The following is a 21,376-nucleotide window of genomic DNA, read 5'->3' on the forward strand; positions in this document are numbered from 1 at the left end:
CTCTTTTGAATTCACCACTCATGGCAAGAACGCTTAAGCCCAGCTAATGATCTAGATACCCTCCATTATCTACTTGGTCCCGAGAAAACTCCCTTCTCAGGTGACCAAATCTGTAAGAGCTATCCACTTCTAAACGACATTGTCCAAGGCCAATCAGGACAAAACCAGTCAATGAAATAAACAACTCTTTGACTTTTAGAAGACATTTGAAGGCAGGCCTGTATAGGGAAGTCTTAAGGCTTTATGTTTTATTGTGTTTTTAGTATTTTGGCAGGAGCAGCCCAGAATGGCTGGGGCAACCCAGTCAGATGGGTGGCATATAAATAATAAAAATTTTATTATTATAATTAAGAACACAGATTGTTTCAGTCCTTGTTAGCTTCACTGCCCCCCTCCTCTTCTCACATGGCCTTTCACCTTTTTCAATAAGCCCTTTCTGCAGCTGCTGCTCATACATTAGGTCAACATTCCCCAACCTTGTGCTCCCCAGATGTTTTGAACTGAAAGCCCCATCAGTCCCAGATAGGCTGGCTTGCTGTCCAGAACATCTGGAGGGCAGCAGGCTGGAGAAAGCTGTTAGGTGATAACTTGTTTGCTACTTGTGCCCTTGCCACCTCCCAAAATGTAGCCTCGCCACCAATATTTGCACATTGCTCTCTCACCACCCTGCTCCCAGATCACCATTTAGGTGATCTTAAGTGCCTCTTTCCCAAACCTGTTTGCTCATGTACAGCCCAGTGCATTGCATGGGGCCCTGAGGATCCTTTCCAACTCTACATTTATATGACTCTACTATGCATGGCTGGAATAAAACCACATTTTGTGTATGGTTTTGCAAGCAGCAAAACACACCCGTCTTTTAACAGTTGAAATAGAAAAGTTTATTTGGGGACCTGTAAACATCCCCTACCAAAAAAAAAAAAAAAACCATTTCAGAAAACTTGTGAGACACAATGGCAAATCCGTCCTATGTTAGAAGGTGCATTTGAACCCAAGACAAAAGTTAACCCCACAATTCTTCAGCTATGCAGGCAAAGAACACAGACTTAAACCCACACATTTTTACCCTCCCAACACCAAGAAAGCACATGAACTCCCCCTCCCCACCCTGTCCCTCCCCTCCCAAGCTGCAAGTAGACATCTGCGTTTGGTCCTCCCCACTTGGTTGGAAGCAAGAGTTTGTTTGCTTGTTTTGAAGGGGTTGGGGGATGGAAGAGGATGACAACACACCATCAAACCATCATCAGCTTGGTTTCAAGAGGAAAAAAATGGGCCTAAAAGCATGCAGGAGGCTCAAGACTATGAAACGTTTCGTCACATTTCCAGCACCACATTCCAACACCAAAATCGATCCAATGACACGCTCCGGGAGGCTCTCCCCTTGAAAGAGATCCGTCTGAAGGAAAAGCGACCTTGGGGCGTGGGGGCGGCAACAGTTCCATCTGAAGACACAAAACACTATTCACTTGACACGGATGTCAGCTGTGCGGAAAGACGTGTGCAAGAGGAGACCGTGAGCAGACGTGGAACCGGGCAGGTCTGCTGCAGAGACCCAAGGATCCCTTCCAGTGATGCACACACTCATACACACACGCACACACACACCATGAGTGTGAGAAGCTTACACAGCTTTCCGATGATACTCCGGAGGTGCAACTTCATAGTCGCTCGCGCTGAACAGCGTGGAAGAGTTCTTTGCTAGGTACCTGCAGACGGGGAAGGAAGGGGAAGGAAACAGGCTTGAATCTCAGATGGAAGCCAAGAGGTTGGGCTTAGTGATATATATATATAGAGAGAGAGAGTGTTGATAACCCTAAGATGTATGGGCAGTAAAAGAAAGTGTTGAAAGGGTGCCCCAGCTGACCCACCCAGTCTTTGGAAACCTTATAAGAAGCTGTGCAATAGAGGAGCTTCTAGGACCAAGGTGAAACTGACAACTCCCTTGTTATTTTTGTTGTTAGGTGTTATTAATGTAATCTTATTATAGTACTGAAATGTTGTTTTGCATGTTGTTATATTTACTGTTGTGGGAAAGCGCCATACAAATACCGTATTTTCCCGTGTATAAGACGACGCTTTTTGCTTTAAAAAAAAAGGCAAAAATTGGGTGTCGTCTTATACACGGATAGTGAATGCAGGGGGGGGACGTGCAATTAACGGCAGCAGCAAGCAGGAGATTGGCAGCAGCGATTGGGCGGGTGATTGGTGACTGTGGCAAGGCCTACTGGCGATTGGCTGTGGCAACTGGGCAGGCGATTGGCGGTTGTGGCAAGTGGGCGGGTGGGCTGTTGGTGGAGGCGAACGGGCAGGCAATTGGCTGTGGGAAGGTGTGCGATTTGCAGTGGCTGTGGGAAGCGATTGGCAGTGGTGGGCAGGCGGGTGAGCAATTGGTGGAAGTGACCTCCCCCCCCCCCAAAAAAAAGCTAAAAAACTTAATTTCTTAATTTTGGGTTAAAAAAAAATAGGGGGCATCTTATAAATGATGGCAGACGGATGGGTTTGGGGAGAGGATGTTGCAAAAGAGTCAAGCTGTCTGAAGAAGTGTGAAGGAACCTCCTAACACTGATAGATGTTTCTTTGGCCCTGTTCCTCCTTAGTTCTTGTTGTGGATGTTACTTTTGCTTTGTCCCATAAGGCCATTGCCTAGTCATCACCCGACTAACGCTCTACACGTGTAAAGCTAAAGTGAGGGAATGCCTCTACATAAGCCTGTTTAATTTATAGGCCTGTGGACTCCACTTCTGTGTTGTTCTGACCAAGCCATCTCAGACATCACAACTGAGTGTGGTTGATTTAAGAAAATCCACAACAGTGTCCAATCTTGGTCTTATTGTGTTAGCTCGGCATTGCAAGGAATGTAGAGACAGGCATACAAACCCAGCTCACAGCTCCATCACATGCTTCCCCTCAGCCCCACAAGCCCTCCTCTTGCACTATTTTGTAGAACTAGGACAGAAAGCCAGAACACCCCTGGGTCGTGCCTTTAAGCAAGGAGGAAAGGAAAGCTCAACTGCTCACCCAGGCAGACAGAAACCTCTAAACCTACACAGGTACCGCTTCAAACTAACTCACACAGAAATCTAGCATGTCAGAGAGAAGGATGCTGGCATCACCTCCTCTCCAAAAACGATGTTTTTTCATATTCAATTATCTCTTTTCCTCCCCACTTGTGGGAGGAAACATTTCCACCTGCCCATATGAAGTGGCAGAGTTATGCTATGACTTTAGACAGAAGCAGAGCAAATCCTAGCCAGTATGTTAATGTGCCAGATTAGGATCTGGGAGACCAGAGTTAAAATCCCCACTCAGCCATGAAGTTCACTGGGTGACCTTGGGCTGGTCACTTACTCTCAGCCTAACCTACCTCACAGGGTTGTTGTCAGTATAAAATGGGAAGCATGAGAACTATGTAAGCACCATGAGCTCCTTGGAGGGCAGGTGTGATACAAACATAATAAACTAAACTAAACTAAACTAAACTAAATTAAATTAAATATTAAATTAAATTAAAATAGAAATTCCCAAATGGCTCACTGCCTGTTGCAACAAAAACAAGGGGGCTTGTGGCACTCAGAAGGATTTGAATTGGATTCAGAAGCTCTGCAAGGGGGCAGATTGTGTTAGCGGCAAAAGTTTGTGGCACAGCAGTAGACTAGGTCAGATCACTAGGGTGGATCCATTAAGGGCTTGCTGTATCTATGCCGCCTCTCAAAAGCCTGAAAAAAATGCCACACTTCTCTAAGGAAATCCATGGAACTAAGAGACCACGGAAGAGGACTTCTAATCCTGTCCCATCATCCATCAACATTTCAGCTTGCCAAGAGATAAAAGCACAGCTCCTTGTATCACGCTAGAAGGAAGAAGAGCCCTGGAGGTGCCCACAACCCCCATGCAAACATCTTTGCATGAAACACAAACTCTCACAAGGACCAAGGTGCCTCTCTCAACTCGGCAGATATCAAACGCGATCCATTGTACATACTTTAGAAAATCGTGCAAGTAGTTCAACAGCAAGGCCAGACTCTTCTCGTCCAAGGGCGTGTAAGCGAGCATGGCTCCGATCCGGACTGTTCAGACGGTAATTTAAGGACAAGGGAGAAGACAACGTTAAGGGAAGCATTTGCACAATTCATAAAATTCACCAGCTCTATTTCCAGTTGAGTTGTCCAGCCATCACATCATACAGGTCATGACTGCAGCTGCCTTTTGAAAGTGACACATTAGTGATCCTAAAGCAGAGATGAAGTTTCAGGGATGCCTGGAAAGCCTCCTGGGTCAGAAACAAGTGAGGAAGCATTTTGGAACACAGTGAAGAGTAGCACTGAGGGGAACTGAGGGTTATGAAAGGTCCACTTAGTAGGTGCTGCTAACCCCCAATATAGCCTGGGCAGTTTTGTCTAGCACAGTGGCTGGTACCACCCTCCGGGGGTGGCGACATTATCTAGAGGGGTGCTAAGAGGCAAGGGGGTGCTGGAGGTGTAAATGGCTGTCAGGCTTTGAAAAGCTGGTCTCAGTGGATCATGTTCATCCATTTAGTTGAATTAAACTAAATAGTTTCAATTGGATATTGGAAAATTACACAGTCACTGTTTTAAATTTGTTTGTGTTATCTTCCTTAGTGGGTCTTGCAAACTGCTATCCTGAGCAATTCTTTTTATAGGGCAGGGGGCACTGGGGGTAAGTTTATGGAACCAAGGGGGCAGCAGCTCCCCAAAGTTTGGTCTAATAGAATGATGCACCAGGATGGGGATCTCGCTGAATATTCTGCAACTCATCCTACACTGCCCACAGCACTAGAAATGATTAAAGGAAGCAAAGGTATTTCGTATCTTGGGGCTGGAGGCTTCCACCCAAAGGAGAGCAATGCAGCCTCATTTATGGGGAAATCACACCACATGCTCACTCACATGAACTTCTGCAGTGATGCCACCCTACACCCTGGGCCTCCAATAGCTCTTTGTGTTCAACTCTCAATTTTCCCCAACATATTTCTTATGTCCGTTATAATTCCCCCCCTGATTCAATAAATTGCTTTGTGCAGCTTTAAGGTGGGTTCAAAAACAAGATGAATGCTGCACCTGTGAAGGAGCAGGACATGCATACCAGAAAGAGACAGCCTCATTTGTCAGCTAAGAAGCGGCTTCCACTGTCATTTAAAAGAACAGCCTCCTCATAAAAGTGCTGCAGCCACATTTGTAAAATGTGGCTGCTCCAAACCTTTCAAACTACAGCTCCCAGAAACCTCAGGCACATGGCTGTGCTCCCATCAGGCCTCAGCATGCTGCCCAGGACTGGTGGGAGTTGCAGTCCAAAGCGACGGTTATCAGGTTGGGAAAAGCCTTTTGTGTCCCACAAACTATGTACATACCAAAGAGCCGCAGGAGGTGGGGAGCTCCGTACACCTGTGACATCGGTGCATCAGGGTGGTCCGCTAAGATTTCTGCGTACTGCGGCCTCTCAAATTTATAGAGCAGCTGAGTGCCCAGCATGACGTTGAAGTACTCTTTGATGCCTGCCACAACTTCGTTAACAGCATATTCTCTGGTGCACAGCAAGAAAAATGCAGGGTTAGCAACAGCCAGAAGAAGAATTCGTTATTAATTATTATTAATATTTCATTTATACCCCACCCATCTCTCCGGACAGCATACAGCATATATAAAAACACAATAAAACATCAAACATTAAAAACTTCCCAATACAGGACTGCCTTCTGATGTCTTCTAAAAGTTGTCTAGTTCTTTATCTCATTGACATCTGAAGGGAAGGCGTTCCACGGGGGGTGGGGGGTGCAAATGGACATGGCCACCAAACCCTCCTGCTCTGGGAATTCTAGCTGTCACCTCATTTCCTGCTGACCTCCATCTGTGCACATCTGCAGAGTGTTCTCAGCAGCTGGGAACCTCCAATTCCCACCATCCCTGGCTGTGCTGGCAGCTGAAGCCTAACAACATCTGGAGGGCCACAGATATTCTCCACCCCCTGGTGTTATCTGCTCTGCTCCCAGGCTGGCCTCTGCATAAGAACATAAGAAAAGCCTGCTGTTCCCCAGCATCCTGTTCTCACAGTGGCCAACCAGATGCCTGTGGGAACCAAGCTACAGACCTTCGGGCATGGACATCATCCCATCCCCTTTTGTGCGTATCAGAAGCCTATCTTAGCAATAAGCAGTTTGTGGGGGACATGTGTAAGTGCGTGCATAAAATAATGAGCCTGCAGGCAGGGCTATTGCTTTTTTTAAAAAAATTAAAGAGCACCTAGAATTTTTTTTGACACTACACAAATAATCTTTTCTCACAGTAGGGGGCTTCAACACCCCTAAGGAAGGTGCCTTGATTGTCACAGCCTCCTGGCCTTCACAGCAACCTTGAAACTGGGCAGTCACATTCTGGACTAACTTTTTTGCACAAAGCAGGATTCTGGTGACACTGCGATTGGCGTATTACCACGCTTTTGCCATGATTGGGCTATTGCCAGATCAAGGCTGGGTTGGACCCAGTCGCCCTCTTCAGCACGGCAGAGAGAGCTTGTTCGGATGGCCTCAGAGCATTACAAATTCAGTTGTGTCCCAGAATGCTCCAGGAAATGTTTCAGGATATTACAGTGGGGGTAAACTCTGTAAAATCCCTTTGTGGATAAATGGAGTCAGGCGTTCAATGGGTCAATTGGCCAGGGTCGCTGCCTGGCACCCTCTTCCTCCAGGTTCCCACAAAGCAAGCCCCCAAATACTTTACCTCAAACAGGGCTGGGGGAAAAGAGAACTACTGAATTAGGTGGTAAGATTACTTGAGGCATGGCTGCAAAAAAACCCCAAACCCTCATGCTGAATTTGAGCCAACCTTCCTGCAGGACTGGAAGGGGGTATTCAAGATAGAACAAGTGAAAGAAATATAAACACACTAAGCTGCTTTGAACAGCTGTGCAGCACATACATGTCTCATGCAAATAGAGCCAGTGCGGCAAAACAGTTGGGTATCAAACCAGGACCTGAAAGAGCAGGGTTTGAATCCCCCACTCAGACATGAAGCTCACTGCGTGCCCTTGAGCCAGCCACTAGGTTGTTGTGGGAATTAAATGGTGGTGGGGGGGGGGCAGCAAGTAGAACCATATATACCACCTTAGGCTCCTTGGAAGAAAAGAGGGTATATAAATGTAATAAACAAAGAGAGTTTGAGGTCAGCCTCCTCATATCAAAGGACCAATACTTTTGGTTAGAAATACTCCACAATGGGCCCTTCTCATGTGCCCCCACAACCACCACCCCTCCTCACTTGTTATCAGTGTTCCCTCGCGACTTCTTGTAGTTTGCGTAGTCTTCCAAAATGGAGTCAACGTTTTTCTTGGCAGGAAGGTAGAAGAGCTACGGAAGAAAGCGAGAGGCGCCTAAGCCAGAACAAAAAAGACTGGAGACTGGTGCAACTCCATGGAACCTCTTCTTTCAAATTGGAAGAAACTTGCACCTCCTTTGCAACCACAAGATGGCAAGGCTAAAAGTAGCTAACTAGCCTACAAGGGAAAACCCCACTATGGTTTTTAGAAGTATAATCTGCGGGAGCCATCAAGGGCCACCAGGTTTTCCACCTGCCTTCGAGCAACCCGCTGCCTGGGACCTCGTAAGGCAAAGATGCTTCTTACATATTCTTGCCTTCTCTTAATATTTCTGTAGGGAATGTTTTTTGCCTTTTTGGAAGGTACACGGATGTGTTTCGTTTGTAATACTGCTGAAACATTTTGAAATTCTATCAATTGGAGTTCCATTATTGTATTTTTATGTGTCGATTTAGTCTTGGGAGCTTGGGAGTCTTTGGGATTTAGTCTTTTTGGCTGAAAGGCGGCTTACAAACAAACCATAATATCCCATTACCTAACAACCAACTCAGGTTACTGCAGGTGCTTAAAAATAAGCAGTCCATTTAGTAACACAATTTCAGAGTTACCTGCTTTTGCCGGGTGATCAAATCCCAGTCATCCACAAGCCACGGTTTCAGCTCCTCGGGTATTTTTACCTTGACTTCAACCCTGTTCATAAAAGTCTCCTCCTGAAGAATAAAAGACACAAGTCCTGCATTCGGATACTGGCACCAAGCAAAGCACATTGGCAAAAGAACAGAAAAGGGCATTTATTTATTATTTTTTACAGTGTATCAGTGAATTTAACAATATTGCATCTCTGTATTCAGATCCAATGTATAGCAAGATCCAAGGAACTGAGAACAGACCTTGGCACTGTAACGGCAGGACACAACTATTCAGAAGCTGGCGCAAGGAAGAAAACCTCAGTCGTCTATTGCCAGCCCTATAGAGAAGGCTGCCAAGTGTTTCTTGTGGTTCCATGAGGACACTTACAAAGTTTCAAGGAGTTGCAAAATATGTTCATTGCCACTCGATACAAGCATTCACATATTCCCACAAGCTGCATTTATTATTTGTTTCATAAAATTTATACACTTCTTGATCGTAAAAAAAGAAAAGAAACCACGTATCAAAGCAGTTTACAAAAATATAAAACGATCAAGAAGAATTAGCAGCAATAATTTAAGACTTTTGAAAAGTTTAAATAACAATTGACCAAAAGCAGATTAAAATTCACACCAGCATTCAATTTATCTGTGTAGGTTTGTCTAAGCAAAAATGTTTTTAACATGCGTTGAAACAGTACAGTGAAGGCACCAGCCTAGTGTCAAGTGGCAGGGAGTTCCAAAGTGTAAATCCTGCCACACTAAGAGAGTTTTTACAAATGTGGAACACATATTATGTGGCACATGTAACAGCAGTTCCACTGATCAAAGCAGTAAATTGGGCGTATATGGTGTACGGAGATATTGCTGGTAAATTGGTCCCAAGTTGTTAAGGGCTTTGTATACTAATAACAACACCTTGAACTTGGGCTGGTAGTAAATTGGCAACCAATGCAGATCTCTGAGCACAGGTGTATATGCAGACAAGGCCTCACTCATGTCAGCAATCGTGCTGCAGCATTCTGCACTAACTGCAGCTTCCAGATCAAGGGCAAAAGAAATCCCACGCAGAGTGACTTGCAGTAATCCAATACTGAAGTAAGGGATTTGAAAAAAAAATATTATTGCCATCTAACCCCCTTCCTTGTGAAGTTGCCCAAAGGCTGAGATGGATCCAAAACATCTTGGATATTGTTTCTTTTTTTAAGACTAGCAACCTGTGTAATGACTGCAACCCAACAAGGGGAACTCTACCTAGAGTCCCAGACAGTCCAAAATACTTACACTTTCAACAGTGGGATCTACACGAGCCCTTTTCTTCCTGGGAGGCTGAGGGTTTTCATTAGTGCTGCTGCCTTCACCGATTCCAGGAGCTACACAAACAGGCAAGGGAATCACTGTTGTGGTTTTAGCTAAACATTTTACACAGGTGGCAGTTCACACACAACACACACTTGCGGAAGGGGTCTACTGGACAGAACCAGAAATCAGACACACACACACACTGTACCCCAATGTTGTGGCAGCCCCTTTAAAATAGTCACTGGGATCCCAGATGCAAACCTCATTTTTTAAGTTGCTCAGCAGTGCTAAGAACTGTTTTGGGGGTAGCTCCAATGTCTTGAGTTAATTGAACTGATTACGAACTTTTTGATTGACTTAAAGATGCATCCAATTGATTGGGCAATGCTTTTTAAGAAGTGTTACATTAAAACTTTTAATACTAGCAGGCACGAAAAAAGACTTTCCCTCTCTTATGTATGAAGGAAAAACCCTGCTTCAAGCAAAACCTTTTTAAAAATAAAAAATTAAAAAGTAACTATTGTTTCATTCAGGGCAGGCCATATTCAATAGTCTAGACATGCAGATTTAATCTGGTAGCTGATCAAAACTCAACTGAGACTTCTAGGGCTGCCACCTGATTAGAGTAGTTTTTATCACCCAATGCAATTAACTGCTTTTTTCTCCTTCCCCTTTTATTTTTCTTAAGATACCAATATAAAAATTTTCAAGTTCTAGCAGGATGTGCATTATAGTAGGGCTGCCTTTTAATGTTTGTTCGTATTTATGTAGAGTGGGCAGCTTTGAATAAATTACTGCATCAAAATAACAACAGCAGAGAAAAAATTGCCTCCAAGTAACTAATTGGAAGTACTACTGCTGCTGCTCCCGGATTCTAGGAGCTAAGATTTTGGAGCCAACACACTGGGAGGGCCATCTTTTCCTTAACCCTTTTTGCTCTTACAAAAGTAAGGTGGGGCCTGGGGAGAAATGTTGGCAAAACATTGAAAATCTAGAAGAACGTCATGCTAGATAAGAGTGGGCAACTCAAAAGAGGTGCTCTTACTTTTCTGTTTGTTCTTTTTGGTCTTCCTGCCAAAGGGAAAAGAGACACTGTTATTGCACATGTAAAGCAAGTATAACGCCAGCACTTTTTTTTAAAAAAAGTTCCTTCTTCTAAGCCCAATCACTTGATCTGTAAGGGACTGACCAAGCCACAAAGCGCAAGGCCCATTGTTGAAAGGAACGTCATCCACGCAGGACAATTCAAGGTGCTTAGGCCTAATACGGAAAGGACAGGCTTTGGCATATGTAGAAGCTGCATTCCCAGCATTTGCTAAAATAAAGGAAGAGCTACGTGCTTTAAATTTTCCGCAAAGCTAGTATCCTTCCCCCGTGACCAGCCATACCTGCAGCTGCAAAGGCACACCAGAAATGTACACTGCCTTAAAAAAAATAAGGTGTAGAAGCAGCCTCTTTCACCCCACCCTAATAGCTGGAAGCATGGCAGACCAGCCAACCACCTGTCTTCATGATTTATAAAAAAGCACAGCTACAATTCTCATCGACATCTGAAAAGGTTAGATCACTGCAGTGTGTTACACATGGGGCTTCCTCTGAAGACGGTTCAGAGACCTCAGATAGCGCAGAATTCAGCAGCTAGGTAGCTCACTGGGGCAAGACAGACTGAGCATAGAACTACAACCCTGGCCCAACTGCATTGCCTGCCAATTAGTTTCTGAGCCCAGTGTTAGCTTGATCTATGAAGCCTTAAACAGCTCAGGACACAATATCTCAAGGACCACCTCCACCCATAAGCACCGACCCAGATCTTGTGATCATCATCATCTGAGGCTCTTCTTTGGGTGCCTCCGCCACAAGAGGCCTGGAGGGTGGCAACAGGAGAACAGGCCTTTTCTGCAGTGTCTCCCTGTTTGTGAAATGCTCTCCCCAGGGAGGCTTGCCTGGCACCTTCATTACATATATTTAGGCACCAGGCAAGAACATGCCTCTTCTCCCAGGCCTTTCGCTAATTAAACAATCTATGGCCTTTTAAATTTGGGGGGCAGGGAGTCATTCTTTTGTTTGTTATAATAACATAATACTACGTTATGTACGTTCATGTTTATATACTGTAAATCCTATGATCCTGGGATGAAGGGCAGTATATAAATTTAATAATAAGTGGAATATCCATATGCAGCATCTGAAAATCAAATCCACACATCACGAGTGACCGGAGGAAGAACAAAAAGGAGCGATCAACCAAGATGGTGGTGGGGTTTTTTATCATGAAGAACACCTTCGAGAAAGTCTGATGCATTAAGAACTGCATAAATTGTTATTCTACCAGCTATCTCCAGGGAGGATATTCCATTACAGTGGTACCTCAGTCTACGAACAGTCCTGTTAACGATCTATTTGGGCAACGAACTCCGCAAAAACCAGAAGCAGGCGTTCCGGCTAGCGAACTTTGCCTCAGAAGATGAATGGTAGAAGGGCACCAGCAGCAGGAGGCCTCAGTAGGGAAAGAACGCCTCGGTTTAAGAACGCTTTGGCTTAAGAACGGACTTCCGTACCGAATTAAGTTTGTAGACCAAGATACCACTGTACTCACATAATATGCCTATACATCATTTTTCAGAGAGAGAGAGAAACTTATAAATCTACACAAAGCAAGGAAATCTGAATTTCAGGATGAAGATCCTGGCGTGACAATCCATCCTTAACTCACCGCGTCGATATTGCAGGGGTCTCCAAACCGCAAACTGTATGCGCTCCATCTCGTCTGAAAAATCTAGGCACAATGGGGGTTGAGTTAAGGAGAGAGTGTCAGACCCGACACATGGAACCTTTAAGAGAATGCACTTCAGTTCAGCTGGAAAAGGCAAGACAGCTTTTAGAGGAAGTTACAGCCCCATTCAACAAGTGTCTGGAGGGTGGGAAGCCTACCGGGGCTGACATCTTCCTCCTACCTTGAACGCTATTTTGTCATATCTGGGCTCTGTTATGTACACTATTCATCCATCCATCCATGGAAGCAACACAAGGCTGAGCCCAGGCTTACACAGATCATTGGTGTTATTTTCTCAGAGGACACTCAGAGAAGCCAGCAGGCCCCCCTCCTGAGAAGAACAAGGCTAGTTTTCTTCGAAATCGATGCCAGCTACACATCTCGCCACCTGCTCACTTAAGACTGCTCAACAGTAAGGGAAAGAGTGGGCTCAAAAACTCCTGCAATACTGTAGAAGCCATGACTGCCTAAAGAACACCTATTGGACCATTCAAAGCCCAGTCTCTTGGAAATGGTGGCAAGCTCGTTTCCCATCACAGTTCTTCATTGGAAAGCAGTTTCCTCAGCACTAAAGTTACATTTTCCAAAGCAACATTCCACATGTACCAACAGTACAGTTTTAAGCTTTGGAAATATGCTTGCTAAGATCTTCAAGGCCAAAAGATTATGAGGGAAAGCCTTTAAAAGAAAAAAGAATAAAACAGACAAAATAGTTTCTTACACTTCAACATTTTTCTGCTGGAGTCCGGACGTTTTTTTCCCTGGTGCGGCCCCTCTCATCTTTCCTTCTGCATACTGTTCCCTTTGAAAAAAGAGTCATCAAAACAGGACTTAATTAGAGGCATCTCTATGCCTCTATAGCGCAGAAGTATCTCTGCAACAGAAGCCCTGCCTGTCTTGCTATTCTTAACTGCCAGTGCAACCAGTTAAAATTTAACATTGGGAATGTCCCTAAGTATTGCACTGAAACTGTGGCATCCTGGTCTGTTCCTCTTGCCCTGACAGTGCCCATGCTGCAATTTTTTCCAACAGTGTTATATGTTTATATATACCCACACAGAATGTGAGCTCCATCCAGTACGTAGTTCAGGACAACACAGAAGGCATTTCATAGTGTATGTTTAAAGCAATTTGGGGGTAAGTAGATTATAGCTCCAAAGAGTTCTCCTGCTTGAGCAATGAGAGAGAAGGGCACCTTCACCCATACTAGGTGAAGTGAGTTCTACAAAATTCACACACACATAAAATCCATGTAATACTTATTCAGGCTGCAGGGGAGAGACTGTGCTGAACCCTCAAGGGGCTGTCTTTCCCATTTGTCCTGCCCTCCGCACCCCAGCCTGCAAGGAGAAGCAGCTCCCCAATAATTTACTGCTGCTCTCTCTGCTACCTTTGGGGGCACACCCCTTTCCCTTTTGGCAGAAGCAATAATGTATTCATCTTTTAAAAATGTTTGCTGTTTTAAGTTTGAGTTACACTGCTAGGGCCAAAGGTTCCCCACACCTTTCTTACACAAGAATACAGAGACCCATGTAAAAAAAAACCCCAACCACTTATTATACACTGGACTGGCTTAGTTCCTCCATTACTAGGTAATACTCACTGATTGGCCTTTTGAAGTTCTTTCTGCTTTTGCAGATTGGTGTCCACGTATTTGAGCACTCTGCTTTCTGGAACCCATTCATCCCAGCTGCAAGGGAAGGGAAGAGTTTTCAGGGGCTACATAACAAGAAGCCCACTGCCTAGCTGTTAATTCCGTGGCTTCACAGTAAACCAATGAACTTTATTCATTTATTTAAAAAAATATTTATAGACAGCTATTTATAAAAACTTTGCTTTTCCGACTTGCAGCCCTGCCTAACACAGGGTTACAGGCGCAAGCGTGTGGATTTCTCCTAAGTTTCGGAATCCAGGTATTCAATCAATTCCTGTAGAAAAAAGAATCATTGTTCTAGATGCTGTTGTTTTCATTAAGAAGACTTTAAAGTTAGCTGAAAACTACATTCCTGGAGAAAGTTTGGGAACGCTTTCTGATAGGGCGACAGGATTATGACCTCATGCTTTACCATCCCCAGCTATGACTGATCAATTTGCAGCTTATTCTGTGGGGTTTTCTTTCTCTCTCTCTCTCTCTCTCTCTCTCACACACACACACACACACACACACCCTTTTTCAATCGCTCTGTTGCCACTGATCAGGACACCGAAACCTGCCAGGACTTCCACTGTGACTCTCCTGCCCAATCCGCTGTCACTTATTGCAGGCCACAGAAACCTTGCTTTGGCACAGCAGACCTTTTGAGACAGGCACAGGCTTTACTCTAGTGGGAGCTTAGAGAGGGAGGACACGTAAGTTATTCCCTTTCCCCACAACAACCTTGGCAGTGTGTGTGGAATGGCTGAGAATAGATAGCAGCCTTCAGGGAGGACTGTTAGATTGGAGTAAAAAGAGAGGGTGTAGTCGGATGCCTTGATTGTGGCCCACACTGCTAGGAGAGAGCCACATGGGAGGAAAGCAAGAGGGTGCCCTGTAATCTGTGGGCAGATCAAGGCTCCTTTTTTGTATCAGCTTAAACCTGGCAGAGAGGGGAGCAGCCTTCAACTTAGGAAATTTCAGTTAATATTAATAACTAGTTAAACTTGGGGCACTGATTGAATTTAGACAGTGGTTTCTTTTTATTCCTTTTTCTGCTTTCTGGTAAATTATCAATGTCTGCAGCAGGAACCATAATCGCTACTTAGCATGTAATTCATCTTTTTCCTGTCCTGGTGCCACCCAAATGTTTAGAACTTTAGCTCCCGTCAAGGCCAGCCTGCCCTAGCGTCATACAGTCATGCTGCCTGGGCTGATGGGGAGTTGTAGTCTGAAACATCTGGAGGATGCCAGAATGGGGAAAGCAGATATGAATGAATGCAATTAGAGAATTAGGAGAAATCTCCATTTCACATTCTGACTCACACCACCTGTAACTGTTTCTCCAGCAAGAGGTGAAGAGCAAAGAGCCTTCAATAATTCACAAAGCTGTGTTGCCTGGGTTTTTTTTTGCTCAAAAGCCTCACACTTGTGGCAGTGAGTGGACAAGGTTGACTTATGGGTTCAACACTATTATTATTTTATTAATCTTGAAACTTCAAGCACATCTGAGATCGTTGCAATAAAATAATCAATACCCAAAAATATAAACACATAAGAAAGCTAAACAAAATGTGTGTGTGAATAAAACAGATCAACTGAATTAAAAAAGCTTAGGAAAATAAAATCGGTATCTGCCTGGCACCAAAAAGATACCAAAGCAGGTGCCAGATATTCCTCTCTGGGAAAAGCATTCTAAAGTCACCACCACAGAGAAGCCCTTTCCCCTGAAACCACAATATGTCAGAAAAACCTAGAGAAGAGCCTCTTCTGCAGATCTCAATGTATTGGCAAGTATATGTGAACCCATACAATTTTACAGGTATCCTGGCCCTAAGCCATGATGGGTCTTAAAAATCAAAACCAGCACTTTGAGCTGGGCCCAGAAATAATTGACAGGGAGCTGGTCGTGTTGGTGAAACGCTGGCATCACAACAGCTGTCCTCAGTTGCTCATGTAGAAGCCATATCCCTGAACTAACTGTGGTTACCAAAACACCTTCAGGAGCAGCTACACACATAGTGTGTTTCGGCAGCCTAGCCCAAAGGATGACTGAGGACAGGCTGCCATCTGCTTTGGCTGGAAATGCCAGGGGTGAAATCCTGCAAAGATGCTGCACATATTTTGTACTGCCCCAACTTTCTGACCTTAAACATTAGTTTAAGTTGCCATAGAAATGAAGGAACTTTAACCATTGCTGTTCATTGTATATTGATTTTTATGGTTTTGTTATGATGGTGGCTATTTGATTGCCATTGTCACAAGCCATCCTGTGCTCCATTTTGGAGAAAAAGTAGGATATATACCTCGTATCAAATACAGGTTTGTTTTTGTTTTGTTATCATTACTTAAAAATAAATACTCACTTCTTATTCCAACCACTGTAATGTATGAAGTATTTCACCTGTTTGTCCTTTATAGCAACCTTTACACACTAGAAGGAGGAAGAAGAAAGTCTGTCAACAACTTAGCAAGTCCACGTGCAATTCAGAGACTTTTATGCCACTCTGGGCCAGATTAACAGTTCTTAGGCAGCCTACAGGGTATTTAATTGCCCCAGCCAAATCGGGTCCCTTGCTGTGGCAAGATGTTCTGGGAGTTTCCCAGCATGCAAAGTGCGAGCCCATCCTGCTCCTTGCAGCTGGGGACACGGTGGCTGCCCAGAGGGCACAATGTCCCCAGTCACTCGCCACACAGGCTGCCTCTCTTAGCATGAGGAATACGATACCATCAGTACTGCAGAAGGACTTCAAAAGGAAGGCAGGATGGAGCGGACCAGAGAAAGGGAGCCGGGCTGCTTGTGGCTGCTGTGTTTGCACAGGCTTGCTTCTGTGCGAGAATGCTGGCAGAGGAAAGCACGGTATGTGAATCAGGCCCTTTGGCTCTGGAGCCCCAGAGCAGGTTTTTTTGTTTTGTTTTGTTTTGCACAGCGCACGCGTCCCCCACCACCACCCCTTAAATCCAGCACTGCCGTGGGTGGGTTAACGTCGTCTGCCACAGCAAACTACAGCCAACATACCTTTGCTTCGTAAAGAAGAGGTCCATGGAAACACAGCACCCGTTCACCTGTGAGAAAATTTCCATTTAGTAGGAAAAGCAGGCCTAGACGCACACGCACCACACAAACACTGAATAATATCATCATCGCACTGAAATGAAGATGCAAGGATCCGTTAACGTTCGTCTTACTATTTCAGCTCCTCGTAAGAGCTTGGGCCAAGGTAAGCAGAGCTGAACCGCCATTTTGCTCAAACTGGACTTCCCATCCACCAACCCAAATAAACACGCATGTTCAAAAGCTGGTGTTTCTGTTGACGAGTGCAGAAAGGGCTTCCAAGGCAACATATTTTTGCTTTCAAAGTTGAACGGTAAGACACACAGAAAAATCAGAGGATTTTTCATCTGTGCCTTTGAAGCAATGCAACTTCCTCATCAGAGATTTGAGTTGCACAAGATGCCAACGCCACCCTCTGTGTGTGTGCGCGCGCACATGGATGTCCTCATTTTCATGTTGTAATGCACAGAGTACCAAACCGTCAAGTAGCAATCTGCCTCCCTATAAGCTAAGAGGAAGACTTATTTGAGCATTGCTAAGTAAGGGCCTACCACAGAGAATGCCAGAGGGGCTGATCCTGTCCCACACCAAAAGAGATGGCACAGGATGTCATATGCTCACCTGTGCTCAACCAACATGGGCTAGCAACTATGGTGCCAGGCCACGCGATGGAGCTCTGGTGCCCACAGGAGAGGGTGAAAGCCTCTGAGCAGGATGAGGGCATTTGCAGGCAGAAAGAGGAGAGTCTGGCTGCAGCAGCTGGGCCAGCTGCCCAAAATGGGTCCACCGCCTAGCCCACCACCCTCCTCTCACAGTGGCCAACCAGGTGCCCCTAGTAGGAAGCATTGAAGGCAGCGGGACCCCAACAGGGCAGAAGCAGCTCTCCCTGCCACAGGGATCCAGGAGCATCACTGCCTCCTACTGGGGGGGTGGGGGCGGACATAGCCGTCGTGGCTAGTAGCCATTATGACGAGTAGCCATTATGACTAGTAGGCAATGAAAGACAAATTCAGGTGTGTGTTTGGCTCATTCTCCTCGGCCTGACCCAGCAACCAGGGTCTTCCTCAGAGGAAGGCTGAGCCGCAAGACGCAGGCAGGGAAGGGGGGGAAACACCCCCTAGTGGCTCCCTCTCCCCCCTCCTGAGGAGTGGGGAGGGGAAAACAAAGAGGAGAACCCGAGGGACCGTTTTGCTGCGGGGAAAACGGTCTCCTCTGCATGCACTGCCTGCCTGGGGTGGGGAGGGGGAGGCAGAGCGGCCGCCGCCGCCCCCCGCCCGGCTCTGGGCGCCCCCTCCTCTCCCTCTCCCCTGCCCTTCGCGGCTGGAGGTCCGTGGTTGGGGGTCTCCGGCAGGGCGCCCCCTCCGTCCCCGGCTCGACCCTCCCTCCTGCCGCTGCTCACCCTCTTGGAATTTGGGTTTGGGGTCCTGCTTGGGCGCCATTTATAAGCGACTCCTCCGCCTCCCCCTCCCCGCGGGGGCTCCTCAGCTGCGTCGCCGCATTATGGCAAGAGGAGGGAAGCCTCCGCTACGGCGCATGCGCGCGCACAGGATCTTTCCACGCCTGGCTCTTCCTCCTCTCCCGGGGCATGCTGGGTTTTGTAGTCTTCGGCGGTGGCTCCTCCTGCTTCCCGTCTCGTCGCCGCTGCGCCTGCCTGCCTGTCACATGAGCTGCTAAAACAAACCTCCTTCTTTTTAATTAGCCAATGGGCGAAAGAGGCGCGCTCAACTTGGGGCTCGAACCCACGACCTTGGTATTAAGAGTCCCATGCTCTACCGACTGAGCTAGCCGGGCATTAGCACAAGTTCTTCAGCCTGGAAGACTCCTGCCTGCAACCCCTGATGCTGCTGTCTGGCTTCAAGCATGCGGCAATGTTGGTCATCAGGCACGTGATGCTTTCACTGTTTGCTTTTCAGCTTAAACATTTTTTCTTAGACATGCCAGATGATCAGAAAGTTGATTCAAGTTTTCATCTACTCTTAGTCTATAGTCTTGGGGACGCGGATGGCGCTGTGGGTAAAACCTCAGCGCCTAGGACTTGCTGATCGCATGGTCGGCGGTTCGAATCCCCGCGGCGGGGTGAGCTCCCGTCGTTCGGTCCCAGCTCCTGCCCACCTAGCAGTTCGAAAGCACCCTTAAGTGCAAGTAGATAAATAGGGACCGCTTTATAGCAGGAAGGTAAACGGCGTTTCCGTGTGCTGCGCTAGTGCTGGCTTGCCAGCTGCAGCTTCGTCATGCTGGCCATGTGACCTGGAAGTGTCTCCGGATGGCGCCGGCTCACGGCCTCTAGAGCGAGATGAGCATGCAACCCTAGAGTCGGACACGATTGGCCCGTACGCGCAGGGGTACCTTTACTTTTACATTTACCTAGTCTATAGTCTATTGTCAGTCACCCTTTTAGAAAGTCTTAAATTGTTGTTGTAATTTTTTCTTAGTGATACTTGAATTGTTTTGTCTTTTTTTTACCCCCACTGCGGATTTTGAATTTTTTAAAAAAAAATTTTACAGTGAAGCAGTGTATAAGTTTTATGAAATAAATAAAATCACTGGAAGCTCTGGATCTGGGATAATGGCAGAGGTTTCCCAACTGGCCAGCCAGGTACCCCACATAATCTTGGGGGGGGGGAGTAAGGTCAGAGTTTATATAAATATGTCTATATTTGACAACAGGGTTAAACACAACATGTATTTTATTCATTTATTAAGGGTTGTATCCTATGCTAGTTCCACCTAGAATAGACCTCATTGTCGTTAGTGAACTTGACTCTCTTAGGTTCATTAATTTACTGGGTCTACTCTGGGCTAGTGCTGGCTACAACCCATAATTTCCTTTCCACACACAATTGGAGCTGCCCACTCATCTGCCCCATCTTCCCATACCACAGATTCAGGAGCAGGTACATCAAAAGCCCTTTTCCAAAGAAGGATAGAACTTTCTCTATGTATGCCACAACAGCAGCAAGAATACTTATCGCAAAGTATTGGAAGACACAAGATCTACCCACCAGGGAAGAATGGCAGATGAAGTTGATGGATTACATGGAACTGGCGGAAATGGCTGGCAGAATCCGAGACCAGGGAGAAGAGTCGGTGGAAGAAGATTGGAAAAAATTTAAAGCCTATCTACAAAAACATTGTAAAATTAATGAATGTTAGAAGGATACTGGAATGAAGTTATATGGTTTTAGCAGAAATGTAATAAAGACTTAAGTAAAAGTGGATTGATAACGGGATAAAATGAAAAATTTAAGGTTAGATTGTTAAGATAAATTATAGAACAAAAATTGGGTAAGATGGAAAGAATTTGCTGAAATAGTTAATTGAAATAGAATACAAAAAAGGGAGGTGTGAGGAGGTCGATGAACCAAGTTAATGAAAGGTAAAGATATGGAATATTGGATGCGTGTGTTTAATGTATTTTTCCCCCATTTTTCTCTTTTTTTCTTTTTGTACTGTTGTAGTGTGTTTTTTTATTGTAACTGTAATGTATTGTTTCCTTTTCTTTCTTTTTCTTTTTTCTGTAATTTCCAAACCTCTAATAAACATTTTTTTTTTAAAAAGCCCTTTTCCTCCATCATTGGATCTGCCAGTCAGGAGAAAGACTAGCCTCAGAAAGCCCTACCCACAACTGCAGCCTTTCAATCATGCTTTAGCAGAGAAAGGGAGGTGGGACTACAGGGCCACCCCACCAGCGCAGCAGAAACACCACTATCATCTTCCTCTCCAAATTTCATCATTCCAAGTCTTGTGGTTGCAATAACTCTGCAACTAAAAAAACACGTTCCTGAGCTTGCTTTTTTCCTCCTCCCTCCCAACCCCTTTCCCTTTCGTGTCATGACTTTTAGGCTTCAAGCCAGCAAGCAGCCTTGTACATTGCTCTGAGAGGTTTTTTCAGCTGAAAAGCAAGTAAAAAATAAGTTAAAAAAACAACTAGGCAGAATGGGACTTCAGAACTCCCACCCACCCAACCCACCCCACTTGGAGCTGTCCATAGTGCTGGTTCTGATGCTGCCACCTAGAGGGGGAAAGGCAAAGGGGCAGGGATCACATTCTGCCCCAGGGGTGCTGAGGCAGTGGAGATAAATGTCCCATGCTGAGGATTTCTTGTCAGGTCTATAGGATTCCCTTCCCATTCCAGGCACCAAGTCTGTGAGGAGTCCTTGCACATAGAGAGGCATGCAATCTGCCTGCTTCCTTCTCAGTATGGCAAATGGGGAAAAGGTAGGGTGTTGTGATGCAACCTTGAACAGAGCAGCTGGCTTTCATATTTCCATTGTGACACTGACTACAAATGGTAGCCTCTCCCTTTTCCCACCAGATGGCACCCTTGTTCCAAGACAGGGCTCAATGATGGACTCTGTAAGCAGGAAATAATATATAATGGGCTCAATGAGCGGGGAAGGATAGCCTGTGAGAACATTGAAACTGCCTTCCCAGATCAGGCCAGGAGTTCTATTTCCAATAGAATAAAGTAATCCAGGTGCCTTTGGGAACTCAGAGCAGTGTGTGAGACTGATTTAAATAAATGGACACAATACCCAAGTGTTTCCAGCTTCCGAATGGACAGGCAAACCACAGTTTATCACTGCTGACTGCGTTGGTGTTCCACATGCTCAGCACTCCCTGTTTCCATTGCACCTCCGTCTCTGGAGGCAAAG

At 45.6% G+C, this 21,376-nt stretch overlaps 1 protein-coding gene across 4 annotated transcripts; it reads right to left on the bottom strand.

Moving 5' to 3' along the window:
• Positions 1 to 857: 857 nt before the first annotated feature.
• On the bottom strand, positions 858 to 18,276 carry MORF4L1 (mortality factor 4 like 1). 4 transcript variants are annotated; one of them, XM_083412259.1, is made up of 14 exons: positions 18,121 to 18,276; positions 16,686 to 16,732; positions 16,033 to 16,100; positions 13,637 to 13,723; positions 12,755 to 12,835; positions 11,974 to 12,036; positions 10,306 to 10,331; positions 9,243 to 9,331; positions 7,938 to 8,039; positions 7,272 to 7,360; positions 5,369 to 5,541; positions 3,983 to 4,067; positions 1,626 to 1,706; positions 858 to 1,482 (listed from the first exon to the last, which is right to left on the bottom strand). In XM_083412259.1, exons 1-14 carry the CDS (start codon positions 18,158 to 18,160, stop codon positions 1,479 to 1,481), a joined length of 1,035 nt encoding a protein of 344 aa, XP_083268385.1. In that variant the 5' UTR covers positions 18,161 to 18,276; the 3' UTR covers positions 858 to 1,478. The 4 variants fall into 4 exon arrangements, with proteins under 4 accessions (XP_083268385.1, XP_083268384.1, XP_083268387.1 ...); XM_083412258.1 differs by having other exon boundaries at positions 858 to 1,706; XM_083412261.1 differs by lacking the exon at positions 16,686 to 16,732 and having other exon boundaries at positions 858 to 1,706; positions 18,121 to 18,270.
• Positions 18,277 to 21,376: the final 3,100 nt, after the last annotated feature.

The sequence above is a fragment of the Podarcis tiliguerta genome (assembly GCF_965153285.1).
Source record: "Podarcis tiliguerta genome assembly, chromosome: 14".
Classification (NCBI taxonomy): Eukaryota; Metazoa; Chordata; class Lepidosauria; order Squamata; family Lacertidae; genus Podarcis; species Podarcis tiliguerta.

Excerpts from the sequence above, each read along its gene's own strand:
- MORF4L1 (XM_083412259.1), bottom strand. The coding sequence starts at position 18,160 with ATGGCGCCCAAGCAGGACCCCAAACCCAAATTCCAAGAGG. Across the intron at positions 12,836-13,636 it reads GAACTTCAAAAGGCCAATCA|GGAACAGTATGCAGAAGGAA; the intron begins GTGAGTATTACC and ends CTTTTTTCAAAG. Across the intron at positions 9,332-10,305 it reads CAAAAAGAACAAACAGAAAA|CTCCTGGAATCGGTGAAGGC; the intron begins GTAAGAGCACCT and ends CTGTTTGTGTAG.